The following is a 20,057-nucleotide window of genomic DNA, read 5'->3' as shown; positions in this document are numbered from 1 at the left end:
CTCATGTGGCAGAAAATCCAGGACAAAGACTGTCTGTTTCAGTCCACCCATTTTTAGAGTCGTTCTTTATGCATGCATGATAAATTTGCACAGTGATTTGAATGAGTCGAGGCAGAATATTTGGTGCAATATCATAGTCAATGATTTCACATCTATGCAGAAATACAATGAGCAACCCACTGGCCATTCAAACTCATCCCACAAATGAACCAATGGTCAATGAAACTAGTCCATTTCCAAAACTCTGACCTTCTAATGATCCCAAACTGTGTATTAAATTCCAAAACCATGACAGTCATTGCCAAAAATTCTATAATATTTACAAAGTAAAATTCATTGGTTTTATAATGGTCTCATATTAGTACACACATTGTCATTAATAAAGTATACTAAAGTATATTCACTGATGCACAACACATACTTCCATACAGTAAAAGTAGCCTATTTTCATTTTGTTTAAATGTATTGTATCAGAATGTTACATTACCTTATTCTTATGGATGCACTTCCATATACTTCCTAACTAAGGACCCTTCCGCTTACTAATCAACCTGCAAGCACTGATATAATTAATTTAAAAGATGCAAAACGTCCAACCCCAACTCATGCACAAAAAATAAATAAATAAATAAAAATCGACCTATCCCAGTGAGTAAAGAGTAGATGCAAACCTGGCAACCCTGTACTGAACAAATGCTTAAAGGAATACACTGTTCTCGTTGAATCATTGAAGCATAAGATTTGACTAACAGCAAACCAAGCATCAATTACTCTTTTTATTTTTGAAATGTTGCTAAATAATAAAAAAAAGTAATGACGTTACAGGAGTTAGAAACTACAAATTATTTCAGTAACTGTCGTATCACTCATTTATAAACGCCTCTTTTTACAGTGGAGTTGCAGAGCCACTTGTGCACATCTGCCCTCTGGTGGTGAAGAACACACTTTGGCAACCTGTCACTGTTAGGTCCTTATGTAAGACCCTAAACCGTAAAATGTCTCACATAATATCTGGCAACCGACTTAATCCCAGAATAACAAGGACAGTGTGTTACTGATGTGAAGCAGAGCTGAGTGACAAGCCTTTATCTTTCTATATTTGTATTTCTCTACTGGCTGTAGGGATTTGGTTAATGAATGCTGCTCTGACTGAGTGAAAGTTTCTGATTTTGGTTTAGGAAAAAAAACACTTGTCCTTGTGCGAGAGAAGCAGAATGGAATGCGTTGTGTGTACGTGCAAACACACGTGCGTTCATCTGAGCCTGTCTGTGTGGCTTCACACCAATTTCTAATGTGTAACATAGTCCCGTTTGTGTAGAGAATGGATTCTGCGCCATGAAGTGCATTAATATCAGAACACAAAACAAATAACTTCTTGAGAAATGTGAAGAATATGTTATTCGGGACACAAAAACCACAACGGGAATAATTTATTTTAAGTCACTGAATTGACAACATGGCTTTTCATCAAATGGACAAAATGTGAACTGAATTTTGTGACATTAAATAAATACTCGGACTAACATCATGAACCGTAACGAAAATATGAAATATAACGAAATAATTGTCTGACTTGCAAATTTCACGTCACTGAATTATTTCGTATCACAGAATTCACTTTTTTGCAAGTGATGATAATTGATTTTGGAAGTGCTGATGGTTATTTTATGTCACACAATTCCCTTCATTTATTGTGCGTCCCAACTTCATGAGCACTTTACATCAGTCTACTTTTTCATAGTAAATAAAGTAGTAAATAAAGTAAAAAAAAATCTATCTTTATGACATGAGAAAAGCTAGATGGGGAAAGCAGGAATTTTGAGAGAGGAAAAAACAGGAGGAAAAATAGAGAAAGAAGGGAAAAAGAGAGTTAAATGAGTGTATTACGGACACCCGTCCTCGTCTCACCTGTCCTCCTGGAATGAGTTTCCTCATTCCACAGAAAGAGCAGGAATAAAAGGCTCTTTGACACAAAAATATGTGTGTGTGTGTGTGTGTGTGTGTGTGTGTGTGTGTGTGCGTGCATCAACTCACACTCTTGATCGCACTGGCAGAATTTCTCGCAGAAGTTCTGGGTCATCACACACGGACACGAGCTGTCGCACGGATGCTCGGGGTGGTCACATGGCTGGTAGTTGTACACCTGATTGGATGAATTATCTAAAAAAAAAAAAATAAAAAAAAAAAAATAAAAAAAAAAATACAGTGAACAAAACATGACCATGTGAAGCGAATCGACATGAAATGCTGGGTTCACACACGGGGACAATCTATAACGCTCACACGGGACGGACAGACAGACAGATGGATATTTTCCCATAATTCCTTAACGTTTATTCGGATATGATTGATTTGCTAGCTTAAACAGGAAGAGCTCACCTTTTTTTAACTGGATCTTGGCCCATAACCTGAATAACAGAGAGACGTGATCATGATTTGTTCTGGTACGTCACATGACGTAAATTATAAATAATATTAAATATATTAATTGTACTACACAGACTATTAGATGTGTTTATCTGCATGTGCTTTAACTTGGACAGTGATGCAATAAATACATACAAATATATACAACAAAAAAAATTAATTTTGCTTGTAAATAAAAACAGTTGTCATGGCAACCAAATGGTATAAAGTACATCCTCATTACTAAGTTGCTATGCAGATGAAACACTGTTTATACGCCGGCTGTCGCTAAGCTACACTGTAGCTACGTTCTTTAAAAACCAGCGGTTTCCTCACAGATGCTCTGGATAGTTTGAATCGGAATTGAATCTGGATTGTTGAAAGTGGGTTTTCCCAACCACACACTGAGTCACAGATAGCTGTGGCATCTTTTGGGGCTTAAACTCATGATCTCCTGACAACAAATGTTTCAATAAATACAATAATATTTGTTAAAACTAATACAGGAGAATAGTCCTCTGTTCTACCGGTGTTTTCTTTTCTTCTTTTGGGGTGAGATGCCTCCATCTTCCAGAGGAACTCGATGAATCAGAACCTCTTTCACAGCAAACTCGTACACCTGAGACACACACACACACACACACACATGCAAACACACATGTGAACAAGAGTGATGAAAGTTCCCAAAGAAAAGCTAGCTAATGTTTGAGAGAATTCCCAAACAAACGGTAATTCACTCATTGATTCATCTTCAGTAAGCGTTTTGTCTTGGTCAGCATCGTGGTTGTTCCGGAGCCTATTCCAGGAACACTGGGTGTGAGGCAGAGACACACCCCGGATGGGACTTCAGTCCATTGCAGACAAATGCTAAAGTCAGAGAAAATTCTCAAACAAAAGCTAGCTAAGGAAAATTTCCAAACAAAAGCTAATTCATCTGCAGTAACCACTTTATCCTGGTAGTATCCTGGTCATGGAGGATCTCGGGCCTGTCCTGAACATTGAAAATACACCCTGTATGGGATTCCAGTTCTTTGCAAACAAAAGCTATGGGTAGAGAAACTTACAAAACAAAAGCTAAGGTTACAGAAAATTCCCAAACAAAACCTTGCTAATGGTAGAGAAAATTCCCAAACAAAAGCTAAGGTTAGAGAGAATTCCCAAACAAAAGCTACAGTTAGAGAGAATTCCCAAACAAAAGCTAAGGTTAGAGAAAATTCCCAAACAAAACCTTGCTAATGGTAGAGAAAATTCCCAAACAAAAGTTACAGTTAGAGAAAATTCCCAAACAAAAGCTACAGTTAGAGAGAATTCCCAAACAAAAGCTACAGTTAGAGAAAATTCCCAAACAAAAGCTACAGTTAGAGAGAATTCCCAAACAAAAGCTAAGGTTGGAGATAACCGCCAAACAGAACCTTACTAACAGAGAAAATTCCCAAACAAAACCTCACTAACCTTGGATAAAATTCTTAAAACAAAACCTCATTAGAGAAAATTCCCAAAAGAAGGCTAAGGTTGGAGAAAATTCCCAAATAAAGGTTAGGCTGGAGAAAATTCCCAAATGAATTCCCAACAAAATGAATTCATTTATTGATTCATCTTGAGCGAGCATCCAGAACCTATCCCAGGAACACTGGGTGTGAGGCGGGAATACAACCCTGTATGGGACGCCACTGCAGACACAAGCTAATGTTAGAGAAAATTCCCAACCAAAAGATAAGGCTGGAGAAAATTCCCAAACAAAACCTAATACTGGCACAGGGCACTTAATATGTACTGTGATACACTGAGAATCATCTGTTTTCTGACATGTACATTGTGTGTGTGTGTGTGTGTGTGTGCGCGTGTGTGTGTGTATACCTGTTTGCAGGTCTTGGTGCCTAGGAGGCGTGCGATGGAGCAGAAGTTGTTGTAGTACGTGCCGTGCAGAACTCTGAAGAGCGACTCGTCTGCGCCGCTCCACTGCAGAGGAGCCTCGCCTTCCTCCATCAGCTCCTCACCCTGCCTCAGCTTAGTGGGGGTGGGACACCGAGAGTTACCCTCTAACACACACACACACACACACACACACACACACAGCATTAGTATTCACCTGCCAGAGAGTTTAGGTGTGGATTTTTAACTGCTGGTGTTTTTGTTCTTTAAACCTTCTGTTAACAAAACATCCGTCAACAGAGAATTCATTTAAAAATCAATGAAGCTGAAGCAAAAATGTGAACTGTTTAGAATTTTCTTGTTTTTGTGAACTGTCATATGTTTATCTTTACACAATAAATTACACAGATGTGAAATTAATTCACTCTCACATCAGGGGAAAAAAAAACAGAGCTAGGTTATGTATTGCTATGTTTTTTTTTCCTCCAGATGTTTTCGTCTGTCTAGACAGGTTCTGCTTCTTAACAGTTGCTAAGCCTCTGCATCGAAGGCGTGTGTGTGTGTGTGTGTGTGTATGTGCTTATCAGAGAAATTGTGTGTGTGTGTGTTTGTGTGTGTACCAGAGGAACTTGTGGTCTCATGGTCACTCTCTCCATCTTTTCTGTCCTCGGCTGAACCCGAGGGGGCGGGGCCTGTTGAGCTGGAAGGGCGTGGCTGACGACGGCGCCGGCGAGATCTCCGTGACCTCAACATGTACTGATCTGCAAACTCTTTTGCTCCTTTCTACATATGATCAGAGAGAGAAAGAGGGCAGGTCATTGACGATGTGGGTGGAGTTTGGGTAAGGTTGCTGAATGCTGATTGGTTTTAACCTGTAGCAGGAAGCAGTCTAATCCACAGGGCTCCGTCTCCTTCCGGATCTCTTTAGTCTTCCTCTTATAGACGTTAGGGGAGGCATGGAATGCTGCACACACACACACACACACACACGTGCATATTAATACATGATCTTTACAGTAATAGATTAAGTTTTGGGTAAATGTAAGTCACAGAAAAGCAAAGAAGATTAATAGACAAAAATGGGTCCTGATTGTTACATAATCAGCTGAGTGAAGTTATTTGAGTTGAACATGACTATCTTCCGTAGCGATTAGATTTAACGATCATATGTTTATTCCATAACAAATACGTGGATTACATACACTGGGTTGAAATACCACAAAACTAGCTTGTACACAAATAAAATCCCTGATGCACAAATAAACCATCAGATACACAAATAAAATCCCTGATGCACAAATAAACCATCTGATACACAAATAAAATCACTGATGCACAAAAAAACCATCTGATACACAAATAATATCCCTGATACACAAATAAACAAGCTGATACACAAATAAAATCCCTGATGCACAAATAAACCATCTGATGAACAAATAAAATCCCCGATACACAAATTAAATCCCCGATACACAAATTAAATCCCCGATACACAAATAAAATCCCCGATACACAAATAAACCATCTGATGAACAAATAAAATCCCCGATACACAAATAAAATCCCTGATACACAAATAAAATCCCTGATACACAAATAAAATCCCCGATACACATATAAACCATTTGATGAACAAATAAAATCCCTTATACACAAATAAACCATCTGATGCACAAATAAAATCCCCGATACACAAATAAAATCTCTGATACACAAATAAAATCCCCGATACACAAATAAAATCTCTGATACACAAATAATATCCCTGATGCACAAATAAAACATCTGATGCACAAATAAAATCCCCGATACACAAATAAAATCCCCGATACACAAATAAAATCCCTGATACACAAATAAAATCCCTGATACACAAATAAAATCCCTGATACACAAATAAAACATCCCTGATGCACAAATAAAACATCTGAGGCACAAATAAAATCCCCGATACACAAATAAAATCCCTGATACACAAATAAACCATCTGATGAACAAATAAAATCCCTGATACACAAATAAAATCCCTGATACACAAATAAAATCCCCGATACACAAATAAACCATCTGATGCACAAATAAAATCCCCGATACACAAATAAAATCCCCGATACACAAATAAACCATCTGATGAACAAATAAAATCCCCGACACACAAATAAAATCCCTGATGCACAAATAAACCATCTGATGAACAAATAAAATCCCAGATACACAAATAAAATCCCTGATACACAAATAAACCATTTGATACACAAATAAACTCTCTGATACACAAATAAACCATCTGATGCACAAATAAACCATCTGATGCACAAATAAACCATCTGATACACAAATAAACCATCTGATACACAAATAAACCATCTGATGCACAAATAAACCATCTGATGCACAAATAAAATCCCTGATACACAAACAAAATCCCTGATGCACAAATAAACCATCTGATACACAAATAAAATCCCCGATACACAAATAAAATCCCCGATACACAAATAAAATCCCCGATACACAAATAAAATCCCCGATACACAAATAAACCATCTGATACACAAATAAAATCCCTGATACACAAATAAAATCCCTGATACACAAATAAACCATCTGATACACAAATAAACCATCTGATACACAAATAAACCTCCTGACAAACAAATGTAAAACTTTAAACCAAAAATGCTAAATAAACATCTCACAGAAAACTTCACCATATCAATCAGTATGCATTTTTCTTCATTAAATAACATTTTTAAATCCTTTTACTATAATGTAGTGTGTCGACTATACAAGTCCCAGTGAATTCGCTGTTACTATAGAAACCATAAATTATTAGAAGGAGCCTGTGATTTGAATTACAGCTGGAACTACAGCTGTCCGAACTGCTGCTAGAAAATAAATCAACACCTTCTGACCAATCAGATGTGAGAATTTGACAGTGCTGTGGTATAACTGGAATGATTTTTATGGAAAAAAAGTTCATGACCGTGTGTGAGAGAAAGAGAGACAGAGAGAGAGAGCGCTTTCTTACGGTGGAGGAAGCAGTCGTATTTGAAGCAGCGGCGGCAGAAGAGTGTGTGGAAGGAGTGCAGACTCTGTTCTCGCTGCACGGACTTGGCGAAGGGGCCGTCCATGTTGGGTGTGCAGAGAGGAGGAAGCTTTACTGTACTCGCCGGCTCCAGCAGGTCCTTATACCTGACACAGAAAGAGAAAGTTAGAGATAGAGACAGACTACTTGGCTCTTAGTATTTTTTTTTTTTTGGTAGCAGGCACAGGAAAGAGAGAAATGTGCTTACTTCTCCTTGAGCTCCTCCGTCGTGCCTTTGTAAGGGAACATGGATGCAATAGCAGTGAAGATCTTGTCATGAGGGATTTTCTTACTGAGAGACAGCTCACTGCCTAGAGGAGCAAAAGTGAGAAAACTTCATCCATTCATTCATCTTCAGTAAGCGCTTTATCCTGGTCAGGATTGAGGTGGATCTGGAGACTATCCCGGGAACACCGGGCGTGATGCGGGAATCCAGCCAGAATGGCGTGCCAGTGCATCGCAGGGCAACATGCACACACGTTTACACACTCATTCACACCTACGGGCAATTTATCTTAGCCAATCGACTTCGGGAAGTGGGAGGAAACCTTCACGGACGCAGGGAGAAGATGTGACACTCCACAGAGACAGTAATCTGAGCTCAGAAGACCTAGGAACTGCCTGCTGTGTCATCGTTCCACCTAGCCACCTCAAATTCTGTCAGAGAAAATCAGTCCCATCTGATAAATATGTGTGTGTGTGTTTGTGTGTGTGTGTATTTGTGTGTTATAGTGCGCCGGCGGTCAGTCTAACCCAACGCTGCAAAGACAAACAGGTTTATCTTGATATAACAAGGAACAGGGTCATTCATATCAAACACACACACACACACACACACACACACAGATAAATCCAGCTGACAGCCAGTCACTTATCTCACCCTCAGCAACTCTCCTGCGCTTCCTCTTAAAGGCCAGAGATCCGGCCTTGTTCTCTGCCAGACTCTCTCCTGTGCTCTTCCTCAGACATCGCTCTTTCTCCTCTTCCTCCTCCTCTTCCTCCTCCGTGCTCTCCTCCTCTTCATCCTGATCCGAATACTGACTGAGCGCCTCCACTAGCTCCTTAAAGATCTCGTCGTTTATGAAGCCTCTGTCTGCAGTCACACACACCCACACACACACGTGTAATGCTTTTATTTAGATTTAGAGAAAAAGCAACAGTATTTAAAAAAAAAATATATACATACACACACACACACACTAGGCATAGGGCCTAAAACCTTGGGCTAATGAGCGCACAAATATTATTTTCAAAAAAGACTCTTTTTAGATACGGTTCTGCGTTCTGATTGGTTGCACTACATTCAGTCAGAGGGTTTTAGTAGTGTGAGAACGGCAGCCATGTTTTGCTAATGAATTTTCTGCTACGTGTCTTAAAACAGCATGAAGTTTCGAACAGAATTTTTAAACAGAAATGTGTAATTAAATTCATTTTAACACTTTTGTCTTTTGTTAAATAACCTGTGCTTTACGTGAGGCTCGGCTCAACGGAGTCAGCTTAGGAATAATAATCTATAGGCATAATACAATGCTAGCGTACAGTAGTTTTAGCCTATTTAAACATCTTTACTGAAAACACCGAATGTTAAAGGAATGAACTGTGTCTCGGAGTAAGACTGAAAAAGTTGTGCACTTTTACATTTTGTGTAAAACTACAGGCTTATGAAGTCAATCAGCAGAGATCCAAATGAGCATGAAAAGCATAAGAAGGTGGTAGGTTTTACAGATTAGCTCTCTCTCTCTATGTGTGTGTGTGTGTGTGTGTGTGTGTGTTTACCCCTATCCCCATGGACTCCATCATAGTTGTCTATGAGCTCCTCAAGAAAAGCTTCGTCCTGCTCCAGTACCTCATCACCCATATAAGGGATGTTGTGCAAAAATGTTTCATCCTCCACCTGAGAGAGAGAGAGAGAGAGAGAGAGAGAGAGATTTATACAGTATATCAGCATATCACATTGAAATAATAGGACTGAGAATATGCATCATCCGTGTGTGTTTGTTTTGGCCCTTTAAGTGTGTGGGTGTTTGAAGTGTGTAAGTGTATCTGTGTGAGTCAATAAAAGGGTGAGTATTTGGATTGTGTGTGTGTGCGTGTGTTTTCTGAGACGTGTGTAAGAGTGGGTGTAAACGTGTTGGTGAGTGTATTTGGGAAAACCTGCCAGAGTGAGTGTTTTTTTTTTGTGTGTGTGTGTGCATACCATGGAAGTGAATGTGTGTGTAAAGGGATTTATGTACATCAGTGTGTGTGTTTGTGTTAGCTTGGAAGAGAGTAGTTTTTTGGAGTCTGTATGTGAAAGTGAGTGTGAGTGTGTGTGTGTGTGTAAAAGTGGGTGTAAACATGTTGGTGGGTGTATTTGGGAAAACCTGCAAGAGTGTGCGTTCATCAGGGGATTTATGTGTGTCAGTGAGTGGGTATTAAAGTGTGTGTGTGTGTGTATGAAGTGTGGGTGTTTTAAAAAGCTCCTTCTTTATCTGAGAGCTGACCTATTTTCACAAACGACCATCTCATTTCTCTCTCTCTCTCTCTCTCTCTCTCTCATTCACACACACAATCTCTCTCTCTCTCATTTCAGCTGACGTGTGCGTGCGTGAGTGTGTGTGTGTGTGTGTGTATTGTCACATGCCACATGCAGTACCATGAAGTTCTGCTGCAAGGGGGACCAGGAGTACATGAATGGTATCCCAGCAACGGTTGTCAAGGGTCTCATGGCAACTGCCTGGCTGGGGAATGATGGAAAGCCGAACTCCACCATGCACTGCTACGGAGACGGAGTGGACACACACACCCACACGCCCGCACACACACACACACACACACACACACACACAAACACACCAGTTCCTTAGTAGTTGTAGAATTTAAAGCAGACCATATCCAGTAACTGAGAGAAATGAAAAGTTATTTGTCACATGATCACATGTAAAGTAAGACTAAACAAACACTGGGTCACACGCAGGGCCGGCGCTAGCAATAGGCAGAGCAGCATAACCATAACAAACCTATACACTCATTCACCAGTCAAGACGGGCAGCGTAAGACCAGGCTCTTTGTCCATTGGATATAAAATAACTGTCACTCACCTGAAGTGGAACCACCAGTTAATGCATGAAGAGACTGTGTACAGTGATGAGCAAAATCCAACTCTTCTGCATACTGCCTGATGGCGCCGAAACGAATGCATCCCTCGGGGGGTGCTAAGCGAAAAGCTAAACAGGCACGCAAAGAAAGCGCAGCTCGTGATGCAGGTATGTGAGCTGTCATCATGTATTTTTGACTGTAAACGTATATTAAAATAAACGCAGCCTTATTCTGCCGATTCGCGTCAGCGCCATTTGAAGATGGATCAGTATTTGCAGCCGGTTTATTCTGGGGGCCTCCATATGTTTAGAACCTGCCCTGGTCACATGGAGAAAAACGCCATGGCAAGTACTGCTTTTGCTAAAAAAAAAAAAAAAAAAAAAGTTTAGAGGAAGGATGCTTATCGTCACCGTGACCTCTGACACTCCCACACACCACCAGCAGAAGTCGCTCTCGCCAGAGAACCAATTACAGTACTCCCTATGGACACGTCACATTTCCCACTGCAAATGGTTCTTAGATCCTTGAGGGTATTTTTTTAGATAGTTAAGGGATATTGTCTTTATACAGTGGTTTTACTTGGAAAGTAAAAATAAAGGTGTCAGAAAAAGACTCTTTAGCGTGATGCCATAGCAGAACCAATTTGTTTTCCTAAAGTTTGAAGGAGCTATTACACATAGAACTAAAAAAATTCCCATGATAAAAGACTCTTTGTGCTGGAAAATTATTCTTACAAACAATAAGGGAAGCTACGTGAAATTGAAATTGTTCTTTTTTGGGCGTTGCTCTGAAAAACGTTTTCCTTTTGTATTGTTTTGCAGTGAACCATGAAGGTTTTCTCCAGAAAGTCAAACAGAAGAACCATCAAGAGAGCCAAACGGAACCATTTTTAAGGGTAGTTTAGTGTAGACTGTAGTTACTGTGTCATTAACTCTTAATATTTATACTGTTATTTCATTATTTTGTCATCATCTTTCATTTTTTGTCTCCTTTGGTGTACACTGGATGCATGAAAAATTATGATTTGATGATTCGGATGCAATACGATTCGTGTCATCCATTGCAAGATTGCAAGACTTTCAATACTCGTTAGCTAAATTATCCTTATAGCGCCAAAGAAACACTAAAGAAACACACAGCGGAGCGGCTGGAGAAAATAAAAATTTGTGTCAATTTGAATTCTCAGTGTACTGTTCATGTACCGTCTCAAAGTTCAGGACAAGGGCATGATAAATGTGCAGATAAATGTTAAATACTACGTTATAGTTATTATTTTAGCTAGTTACTGTAGTCATAAACCTAATTGACTCATTCTCTAATTTAAAGCTCAATAAATTAAATGAAATCTAAATGAAATTCTAATAAAACTAAAAAAATCTATAGTAGTAAATGTTTTGAATCTATTTTAACGCGATGTAACCAGTTTAGAATTTTCTGTAGGTAGAAAGTTCAGGAATAAAAACTGTAACAGCATCTATAAATATAATGGTACACATTTACACATACCACAGTGCAGCTAAATTCTCTGATTGGTCAAAACTTTTACATTATTTTCGTGTAACAGCACGGCTCGGATGTTAGCTCCAGCTGTAACATGAGCTAACATACACTCATTCTAATACGTTCTTGTTTTCACAGTAACAGCTCATACACAGGGACTTGTATGGCGGACGCACCGCGTAATCTAACGTGACTAATATGGTGGAACGGTGCTGTGACCAAAATGGAGTTGATCATATTGATCATTATTTATCTACAAAGGATCCATGGGTTAAAAAAAGAGCGAGAACCCCTGTTTTAAGCTGCTTTAGGATCTTACTTGTAATCTGTTTCACTTTCTTTCTTGCGTTCTAGGACTGTTTGTGTCTGTTTTTCATTTACCTTCTTGCTGGCCAGTGAGCCACTCGGTGTGGACAGAGGGATGGACTGGATCCTGAGCTTAGACCACTCCTCATTTAACAGGTCGGTCCTTCCCTCAATCTTACGCCTGTTTGACAGGAACAGAGCCTGAAATGCACACACACACACACACACACACAAACACACAACTAATGATCTGGTTTTCAGCACGACAAACCATTTTGTCTTTTCAAGTCAAAGACTCTAAGCCATGCAGCTTATGGACTAAATGAGCAGGTGACGAATGATACAGCAGAAATAACAGCTAAGACATTACTGATCACTGAGAGAGAGAGAGAGAGAGAGAGAGAGAGAGAGGTAATGAGGACAAAGGATTGGGGAAGACAGATCTGTTCTAGACAAAGTAAATCCCTCAGTAAGGTCCTGACAGTAAGAGGTACTGACTGTGTGTATGTGAGTGCAGGATTGTGAGCACTCATCCTCACCTTCACCTCCTCAGCCTTGCGGAAGCGCTTCAGCTGCCTGAGCCTCATGTACTCGGACTTGACCCTCTTCCTCCACTTCATCAGGCTGCCCGGGGCTTTAGTGGGGCAGAAGCGAGCGCCGGATGCCTCCTCCATCACCTCCATCGCCTAAGACACCTCAAACACAGGAAGACACACTCAACACACATGTTCAGGCTTTCACATCCGATCCCTAAAGTTGTCCTAAATGTCAGCGATTACAGGGAAATAAAATCCTCATGATTGAAGATTTATGCAGGATTCCACTTTTTTTTTTATAGGAGAGTAAAGAATAAAACATTTGGTGTTGATTATTTTCCAAAAACAGCATGTCCAAATATGTTTTATTCCTCTTATAGCACAGCTAGTTGCCAATAATTACAATTTGTTATTTACTAAAGAAAAACACGTCATCCGTTTTATCCATTTATAGTTACATTTAATGTTGGGGAACGTCCATGAATGAATTTACTTCCTCTTGTCACTTACGTCGTTCCCTCACCAGCCTTTCTTTTATTTCTCTTCCTTGAAGTTAATAATAATAAAAAAAAAAAAAAAATGAGCTTAGTTAGAGTTAGAGCTGCTGACACTGGAGACTCCTTCCTTAAATGTTAAATAAACGTCTCCTCACAGAAAAGATGTATAGACTTTTTTCTTTGTTAAATAACAAACAAACATCAGTTTATTATTAGTGTTAGATTGTGTGGAGTGTCTGCGGTACAAGTCCCTGTGTACGCTGTTGCTATAGAAACGATACCGTATTAGAACGAGTGCATTAATATAAACCTGTGATTTATATAAAACGCATTTATTTTTTATAGTATAGTAGTATAGTATGCAATGAACTGAATTTCAAACAAAAAGAAAAACATATTAACATGTTACTTTCTGCAGAAAATGAATAAAAATTACATTTGATTCTGTAAGTGTTTGTTTTTTTAAATGCAAAAATTCATGCAAATCAATGGGAAGGCTTTTTTTTTTGTGGGAAAAACAACACTAGCTCCCAGACTCTCCCAGGCTTTATTTGCGTAGCACATATTTGATTGTAAAGCAAAAGCTGAAAACATTTACATCATCACGGCGTCCCATCGCGGGGGTGTATTCCCACTTCACGCTCAGAATTCCTGGGAAACACTTAGGATCCATCGTGACCCAGGATAAAGCGTTTCAATAAATAAGTACTTACTGAAGAAAAATAAATAATTCTGTGCGTCCTAATAACGAAAGCAATGAAGTGATGAATTTGAACTGAAAAGAAATCTGAATTATCAATACAACTTTTTAATTGAGCTCATTCCACACTACCGTGAGACACTTGCATAAATAAATAAATAAATAAAGTACAGCGGTTAAGATACAATACAGCGAGCAAAGACGCTTCATAAATAAAACAGGCGTCTTTGCCAGACGTTCATGGGACGTCCAGCTTTAAGCCTGAATGAAAGATTTTCCAGGATGACAAAATGACGCCTGTCGTGGTTGTGTATATCAAACGGTGGCTTGTAATGGACCGATAACTTTTTTTTCTTTCTGGAATAATATACGTCAGGCCACACATGGCTAATAATAGAAGCCCATGGTCACGTTGTGTTAATGGAGTCTGCACGGAGAACAACAATATTACTATAATTGGAGGTTGCAGATGACACTCAAAGGCAGAGCTTCTCAAAATGGCGTCCTTGGTCTCCCAGGGGCTCATGAAGCGTAGCCAGGCGGTCTGTGATTTTTCAATCCTGCTACAGTGAAGGAAATCACAACCCATCATTATCACAGTCATTATATTTATTAGAGAGTTCTTATAGTTATTAGCCTGTTTGACTGATCACTTGAATTGAATGGGTTTAATCCAAACCTCAAAAACTCCAAAGCAGTGCGGAAAGTTCAGGAATAAAAAGCTGAATGGCTCTAAAAGAAATAGCCGAATTATGACTGTACATGTTTATATAATGACCTTAATGTTTGTACAGCTGGATTATTTTTCATTAAATAAATCTGCGCAAAGCATTTACAGTGTTCGTTCACTCATCCTTAGTAACTGCCTGGTCAGGGTGGGAGGGATTTACTTTAGGCTAATCGTTTGTTTATATTTTGGGAAATAGGACCAAGCTGACTAAATTTGTCGGAAAATATTGTAGGCAGGTACAAACTGGAACTGTCAGACAGAATTTACCGACAGTGAGGTCATTTCTATCACTGTTTTTCATAGGTAATAATTAAAAAACAATTAGAAAACCTTTTCAGCTATCCCATGATGGTTATTTGGAGCACTGAACAGATACAGGTACAGATAAAGATACTGGTACTGTGTTTCACCCCTAGGGGTCTCTCTCTCTCTGTGTGTGTGTGTGTGTGTGTGTGTGTGTGTGTGATAGGAGGATTTCTACTCTTTAGTTTGGAAATTTCTTTGTTTTCACAGTACTTTTATAGATGTTGAGTCATCTTACAGTGATGCAGGGGTTATAAAGATCCCAGCAGAAAAGCTTTTCCAGCTTTTCAGAAGCTTTCCCGCACTTGCAGTGACTCACTGACACACACACACACACACACACACACACACAGACACACACACACTGTGTCAGACAGAGGGGCCTCACAAATCCTGCACATGACTCAAACTTTGTCACTGAAAGCATCCATGATTGGTTGATTCCCTGTAGCATGTTCGCGCGCGCCCCCTGCTGGAAGCAAAACAGAACTGACGTTCACCATTTTTAAAAGGATTTAAATCCCTTCCTCGTTTTCTCGTCATTTCCGGAAATAAACGGATGCTTTAAACGCTGTCTCTGCTGAATCACAGTGCTTTTATTTCACTCTGAGATGAACGCCTGTAAGTGTTAGGCTAAAATCGGTAACGGAGGGCGTCATCCAGGGCCGCGCGTGACACGCTGTCTGCGAGAGGAGCACGCGCTGCTCGCTGGAAGTGGGCGTGTCCACCGTGCTCGCGTGAGGCCATAGCAAAACGGCACGGAGAAGTGCGTAGGTCACACTTTTGCACGTTTCGCAGCTTTTCACTTCTTCACACAAGCACCAAAGTCTAATAAATGTGAAGGTTAAAATTTTTTGGAGGACATAAAAGATCAAAAAAAGAGGCTCGAGGCTTCCGTACCGGAGGCGCGTGCATGAAGCGCTCGCTGGCATGCGAACTGGCATTAGGCTGAAAATACTTCATCAACATGACAACTCCGTCACACAGCAAACGTTTGGATTTACAGCGCGAGAAGAAATAAGCAATAACGCAGCAAAAACACACTCGCGCGCGTGCGGATTAACCGTCGCAGTCTCACACACACCGTTACCTACCGTCACTCCAGCGGCTCACGCGCAGAACTCCGCGTCCCCCCTCTCCGAAAAACAGCAGCAAAGGCGTCCCAGCACCGAAAACACAGATAGCTCGCCCACGGAAACCTTCCGGTACTGCTGAGTGCGCGCGACAACTCCTCGGGCCTCCGCGAGCATGCCGAGGCTGTTAGTTACACAATTTGGAGCTGCGCACTTCGCCTGACTCGGACCGAGCTCGGGGTGACGTGTTTATTAGCAGCGTCGTAGAGCGCGGAGGGATAAAAAACACCCCCTACAGTACCGAATACTACACAGCCTCATTAAATACTACACAGCCTCATTAAATACCACACATGATACTGTACAACTTTATGAAATACTACACAACCTGATTAAATACTACACATGATACTATACAACTTTATTAAATACTACACAACCTGATTAAATACTACACATAACACTCTTCAACTTTATTAAATACTACTCAGCCTCATTAAATACCACACAGCCTCATTAAATACTACACATGATACTATACAACTTTATTAAATACTACACAACCTGATTAAATACTACACATGATACTATACAACTTTATTAAATACTACACAACCTGATTAAATACTACACATAACACTACACAACTTTATTAAATACTACACAGCCTGATTAAATACTACACATGATACCATACAACTTTATTAAATACTACACAACCTGATTAAATACTACACATAACACTACACAACTTTATTAAATACTACACAGCCTGATTAAATACTACACATGATACTATACAACTTTATTAAATACTACACAACCTGATTAAATACCACACATGATACTATAAACCTTTATTAAATACTACACAGCCTGATTAAATACTACACAACCTGATTAAATACTACACAGCCTGATTAAATACCACACATGATACTACACAACCTGATTAAATACTACACAACCTGATTAAATACTACACATGATACTATACAACTTTAGTAAATACTTCACAACCTGATTAAATACTACGCAACCTGATTAAATACTACACACGGTACTATACAACTTTATTAAATACTACACAGCCTCATTAAATACTACACATGATACTATACAACTTTATTAAATACTACACAACCTGATTAAATACTACACGTGATACTATACAACTTTATTAAATACTACACAACCTGATTAAATACTACACATGATACTATACAACTTTATTAAATACTACACAGCCTCATTAAATACTACACACAACACTATACAACTTTATTAAATACTACACAACTTGCTTAAATACTACACAACCTGATCAAATACTACACAGCCTGATTATATACTACACAGCCTCATTAAATACTACACACGGTACTAAACAACTTTATTAAATACTACACAACCTGATTAAATACTACACAGCCTGATTCATTACTACACATGACACTATACAACTTTATTAAATACTACACAGCCTGATTAAATACTACACAACTTGATCAAATCCTACACAGCCTGATTAAATACCACACATGTTACTATACAACTTTATTAAATACTACAAAACCTGATTAAATACTACACGTGATACTATACAACTTTATTAAATACTACACAGCCTGATTAAATACTACTCATGATACCATACAACTTTATTAAATCCTACACAGCCTGATTAAATACTACACAACCTGATCAAATACTACACAGCCTCATTAAATACTACACATGATACTATACAACTTTATGAAATACTACACAACCTGATTAAATACTACACAGCTTCATTAAATACTACACATGATACTATACATCTTTATTAAATTCTACACAGCCTGATTAAATACTACACATCATGATTCAAAAGTATACAACCTGATTAAACACCTCGCAGCTGGATTAAATACTACACAGCCTGAAGAAATATTACACAACGTAATTATATACTACATGACATGATCAAATTCTACACAACCAAATTAAATACTACAAAACCAGATTAAATACTACACAGATTAAATACTCCACAACTTGATTAAATGCTACACAGCTGAATAAAACATTACACAACTTGCTTAAATACCACACAGTCTGATTAAATACTGCATGACCGGATTAAATAATACACAGAGCAAAATAAAATACTACACAGCCTTATTAAATACTATACAGCTAGATTAAATACCACACAGCCTTATTAAATACTATACAGCTAGATTAAATACCACACAGCCTTATTAAATACTATACAGCTAGATTAAATACCACACAGCCTTATTAAATACTATACAGCTAGATTAAATACTACACAGCCTTATTATATACTATACAGCTAGATTAAATACTACACAGATTAAATACTCCACAACTTGATTAAATGCTACACAGCTGAATAAAACATTACACAACTTGCTTAAATACCACACAGTCTGATTAAATACTGCATGACCGGATTAAATAATACACAGAGCAAAATAAAATACTACACAGCCTTATTAAATACTATACAGCTAGATTAAATACCACACAGCCTTATTAAATACTATACAGCTAGATTAAATACCACACAGCCTTATTAAATACTATACAGCTAGATTAAATACTACACAGCCTTATTAAATACTATACAGCTAGATTAAATACTACACAGCCTTATTAAATACTATACACCTAGATTAAATACCACACAGCCTTATTAAATACTATACAGCTAGATTAAATACCACACAGCATTATTAAATACTATACAGCTAGATTAAATACCACACAGCATTATTAAATACTATACAGCTAGATTAAATACTACACAGCATTATTAAATACTATACAGCTAGATTAAATACCACACAGCCTTATTAATACTATACAGCTAGATTAAATACCACACAGCCTTATTAAATACTATACAGCTAGATTAAATACCACACAGCCTTATTAAATACTACAGGGATGGCTTAAATAATACACAGTCAGATTAAACACTACACAACATAATTAAATGGTAAATCAGATCTTTGTAAATAACTCTACTACACTTTGTAAATAGTAGTAGTAGTAGTAATAATAATAATAATAATAATAATAATAATAGCTATTATGTTTAGGCTATTATTAGTGTGACCTTTACAAAGATGATGATGATGATTATTATTATTATTATTATTATTATTATTATTATTATTATTAATAGCTATTATGTTTAGGCTATTATTAGTGTGACCTTTACAAAGATCATTATTATTATTACTATTATTATTATTATTATTATTATTGTTATTATTATTATTATTATTAATAGCTATTATGTTAGGCTATTATTATTGTGACCTTTATAAAGATCATGGGTGTTATTATTGTTATTATTATTATTATCATCCCCCCCCACCCCACCCCCAATTTAAAAGCGTAAAATGTCTTATAACACGTGGACTTTATTCATTAAAGGTGATTTTACGTCATCACTGGTGAGTTCCGGACCGTTAGATTACCTGGTTGCTTGACGGAGCAGCAGCACGCGCACCTGGCCACTGTTTCCGTTCCCACAATTCCTGTAACCGTTACTCAGACAACCGAACAACAAATACACAGTTCTGTTCACCTGTTTCTCTAAGCTTCCTCCGCGTGCTCAGCTGCGGTGTACTATTCACATATTGCTCTCAGCTGATGGCTAATAAGCTAACGCACTGGCTAGCCGCGTCTGGCTCGTGCTACTGAAAGGAAAACAGTGATGACGTCAAAGTAAGTTCCGATTACAGAGGTTTAACTGTACCCAAGTGCTCGCGCGCTAATCGGTTAACACACTATGCACTACCCCTGAGTGCACTAGCTAGTGGACCAGGGTACGGAATGGGACACAGCCTCCGAGTAGAGGCATTTTCTCCGACGCTCCGTGCAGCGCGAGCTGTTTGCTTCTCTTGCTCCAGGCAGAGGGCGCGAGCGCTGCGGAACTGCCCCGC

At 38.6% G+C, this 20,057-nt stretch overlaps 1 protein-coding gene across 11 annotated transcripts in view; it reads right to left on the bottom strand.

Annotated features, from left to right (window-relative positions):
- Nucleotides 1–19,844, bottom strand: part of ezh1 (enhancer of zeste 1 polycomb repressive complex 2 subunit) — a 29,273-nt gene extending 9,429 nt beyond the window's left edge. For 3 of the 11 annotated variants that reach the window (XM_053239228.1, XM_053239227.1, XM_053239229.1), the window contains exons 1-14: nucleotides 16,114–16,365; nucleotides 12,793–12,939; nucleotides 12,329–12,454; nucleotides 10,005–10,127; nucleotides 9,146–9,263; nucleotides 8,250–8,462; nucleotides 7,578–7,680; nucleotides 7,313–7,476; nucleotides 5,151–5,242; nucleotides 4,899–5,061; nucleotides 4,264–4,445; nucleotides 2,934–3,025; nucleotides 2,380–2,408; nucleotides 2,035–2,160 (exon numbers count right to left, since the gene is read on the bottom strand). In XM_053239228.1, the coding sequence (XP_053095203.1) occupies nucleotides 2,035–2,160; nucleotides 2,380–2,408; nucleotides 2,934–3,025; nucleotides 4,264–4,445; nucleotides 4,899–5,061; nucleotides 5,151–5,242; nucleotides 7,313–7,476; nucleotides 7,578–7,680; nucleotides 8,250–8,462; nucleotides 9,146–9,263; nucleotides 10,005–10,127; nucleotides 12,329–12,454; nucleotides 12,793–12,936 (1,675 nt within the window). In that variant the 5' untranslated portion in view covers nucleotides 12,937–12,939; nucleotides 16,114–16,365. Of the gene's footprint in view, nucleotides 1–2,034; nucleotides 2,161–2,379; nucleotides 2,409–2,933; nucleotides 3,026–4,263; nucleotides 4,446–4,898; nucleotides 5,062–5,150; nucleotides 5,243–7,312; nucleotides 7,477–7,577; nucleotides 7,681–8,249; nucleotides 8,463–9,145; nucleotides 9,264–10,004; nucleotides 10,128–12,328; nucleotides 12,455–12,792; nucleotides 12,949–16,113; nucleotides 16,368–19,589 lie in introns of those variants that run through there. The other 8 variants (XM_053239224.1, XM_053239225.1, XM_053239222.1 and 5 more) reach the window with 8 other exon arrangements.
- Nucleotides 19,845–20,057: the final 213 nt, after the last annotated feature.

This window comes from Pangasianodon hypophthalmus, chromosome 13 (assembly GCF_027358585.1).
Source record: "Pangasianodon hypophthalmus isolate fPanHyp1 chromosome 13, fPanHyp1.pri, whole genome shotgun sequence".
NCBI classification, from domain to species: Eukaryota; Metazoa; Chordata; class Actinopteri; order Siluriformes; family Pangasiidae; genus Pangasianodon; species Pangasianodon hypophthalmus.
The sequence above is the reverse complement of the archived record's forward strand: the minus strand, read 5'-3'. Positions and strand labels throughout refer to the sequence as shown.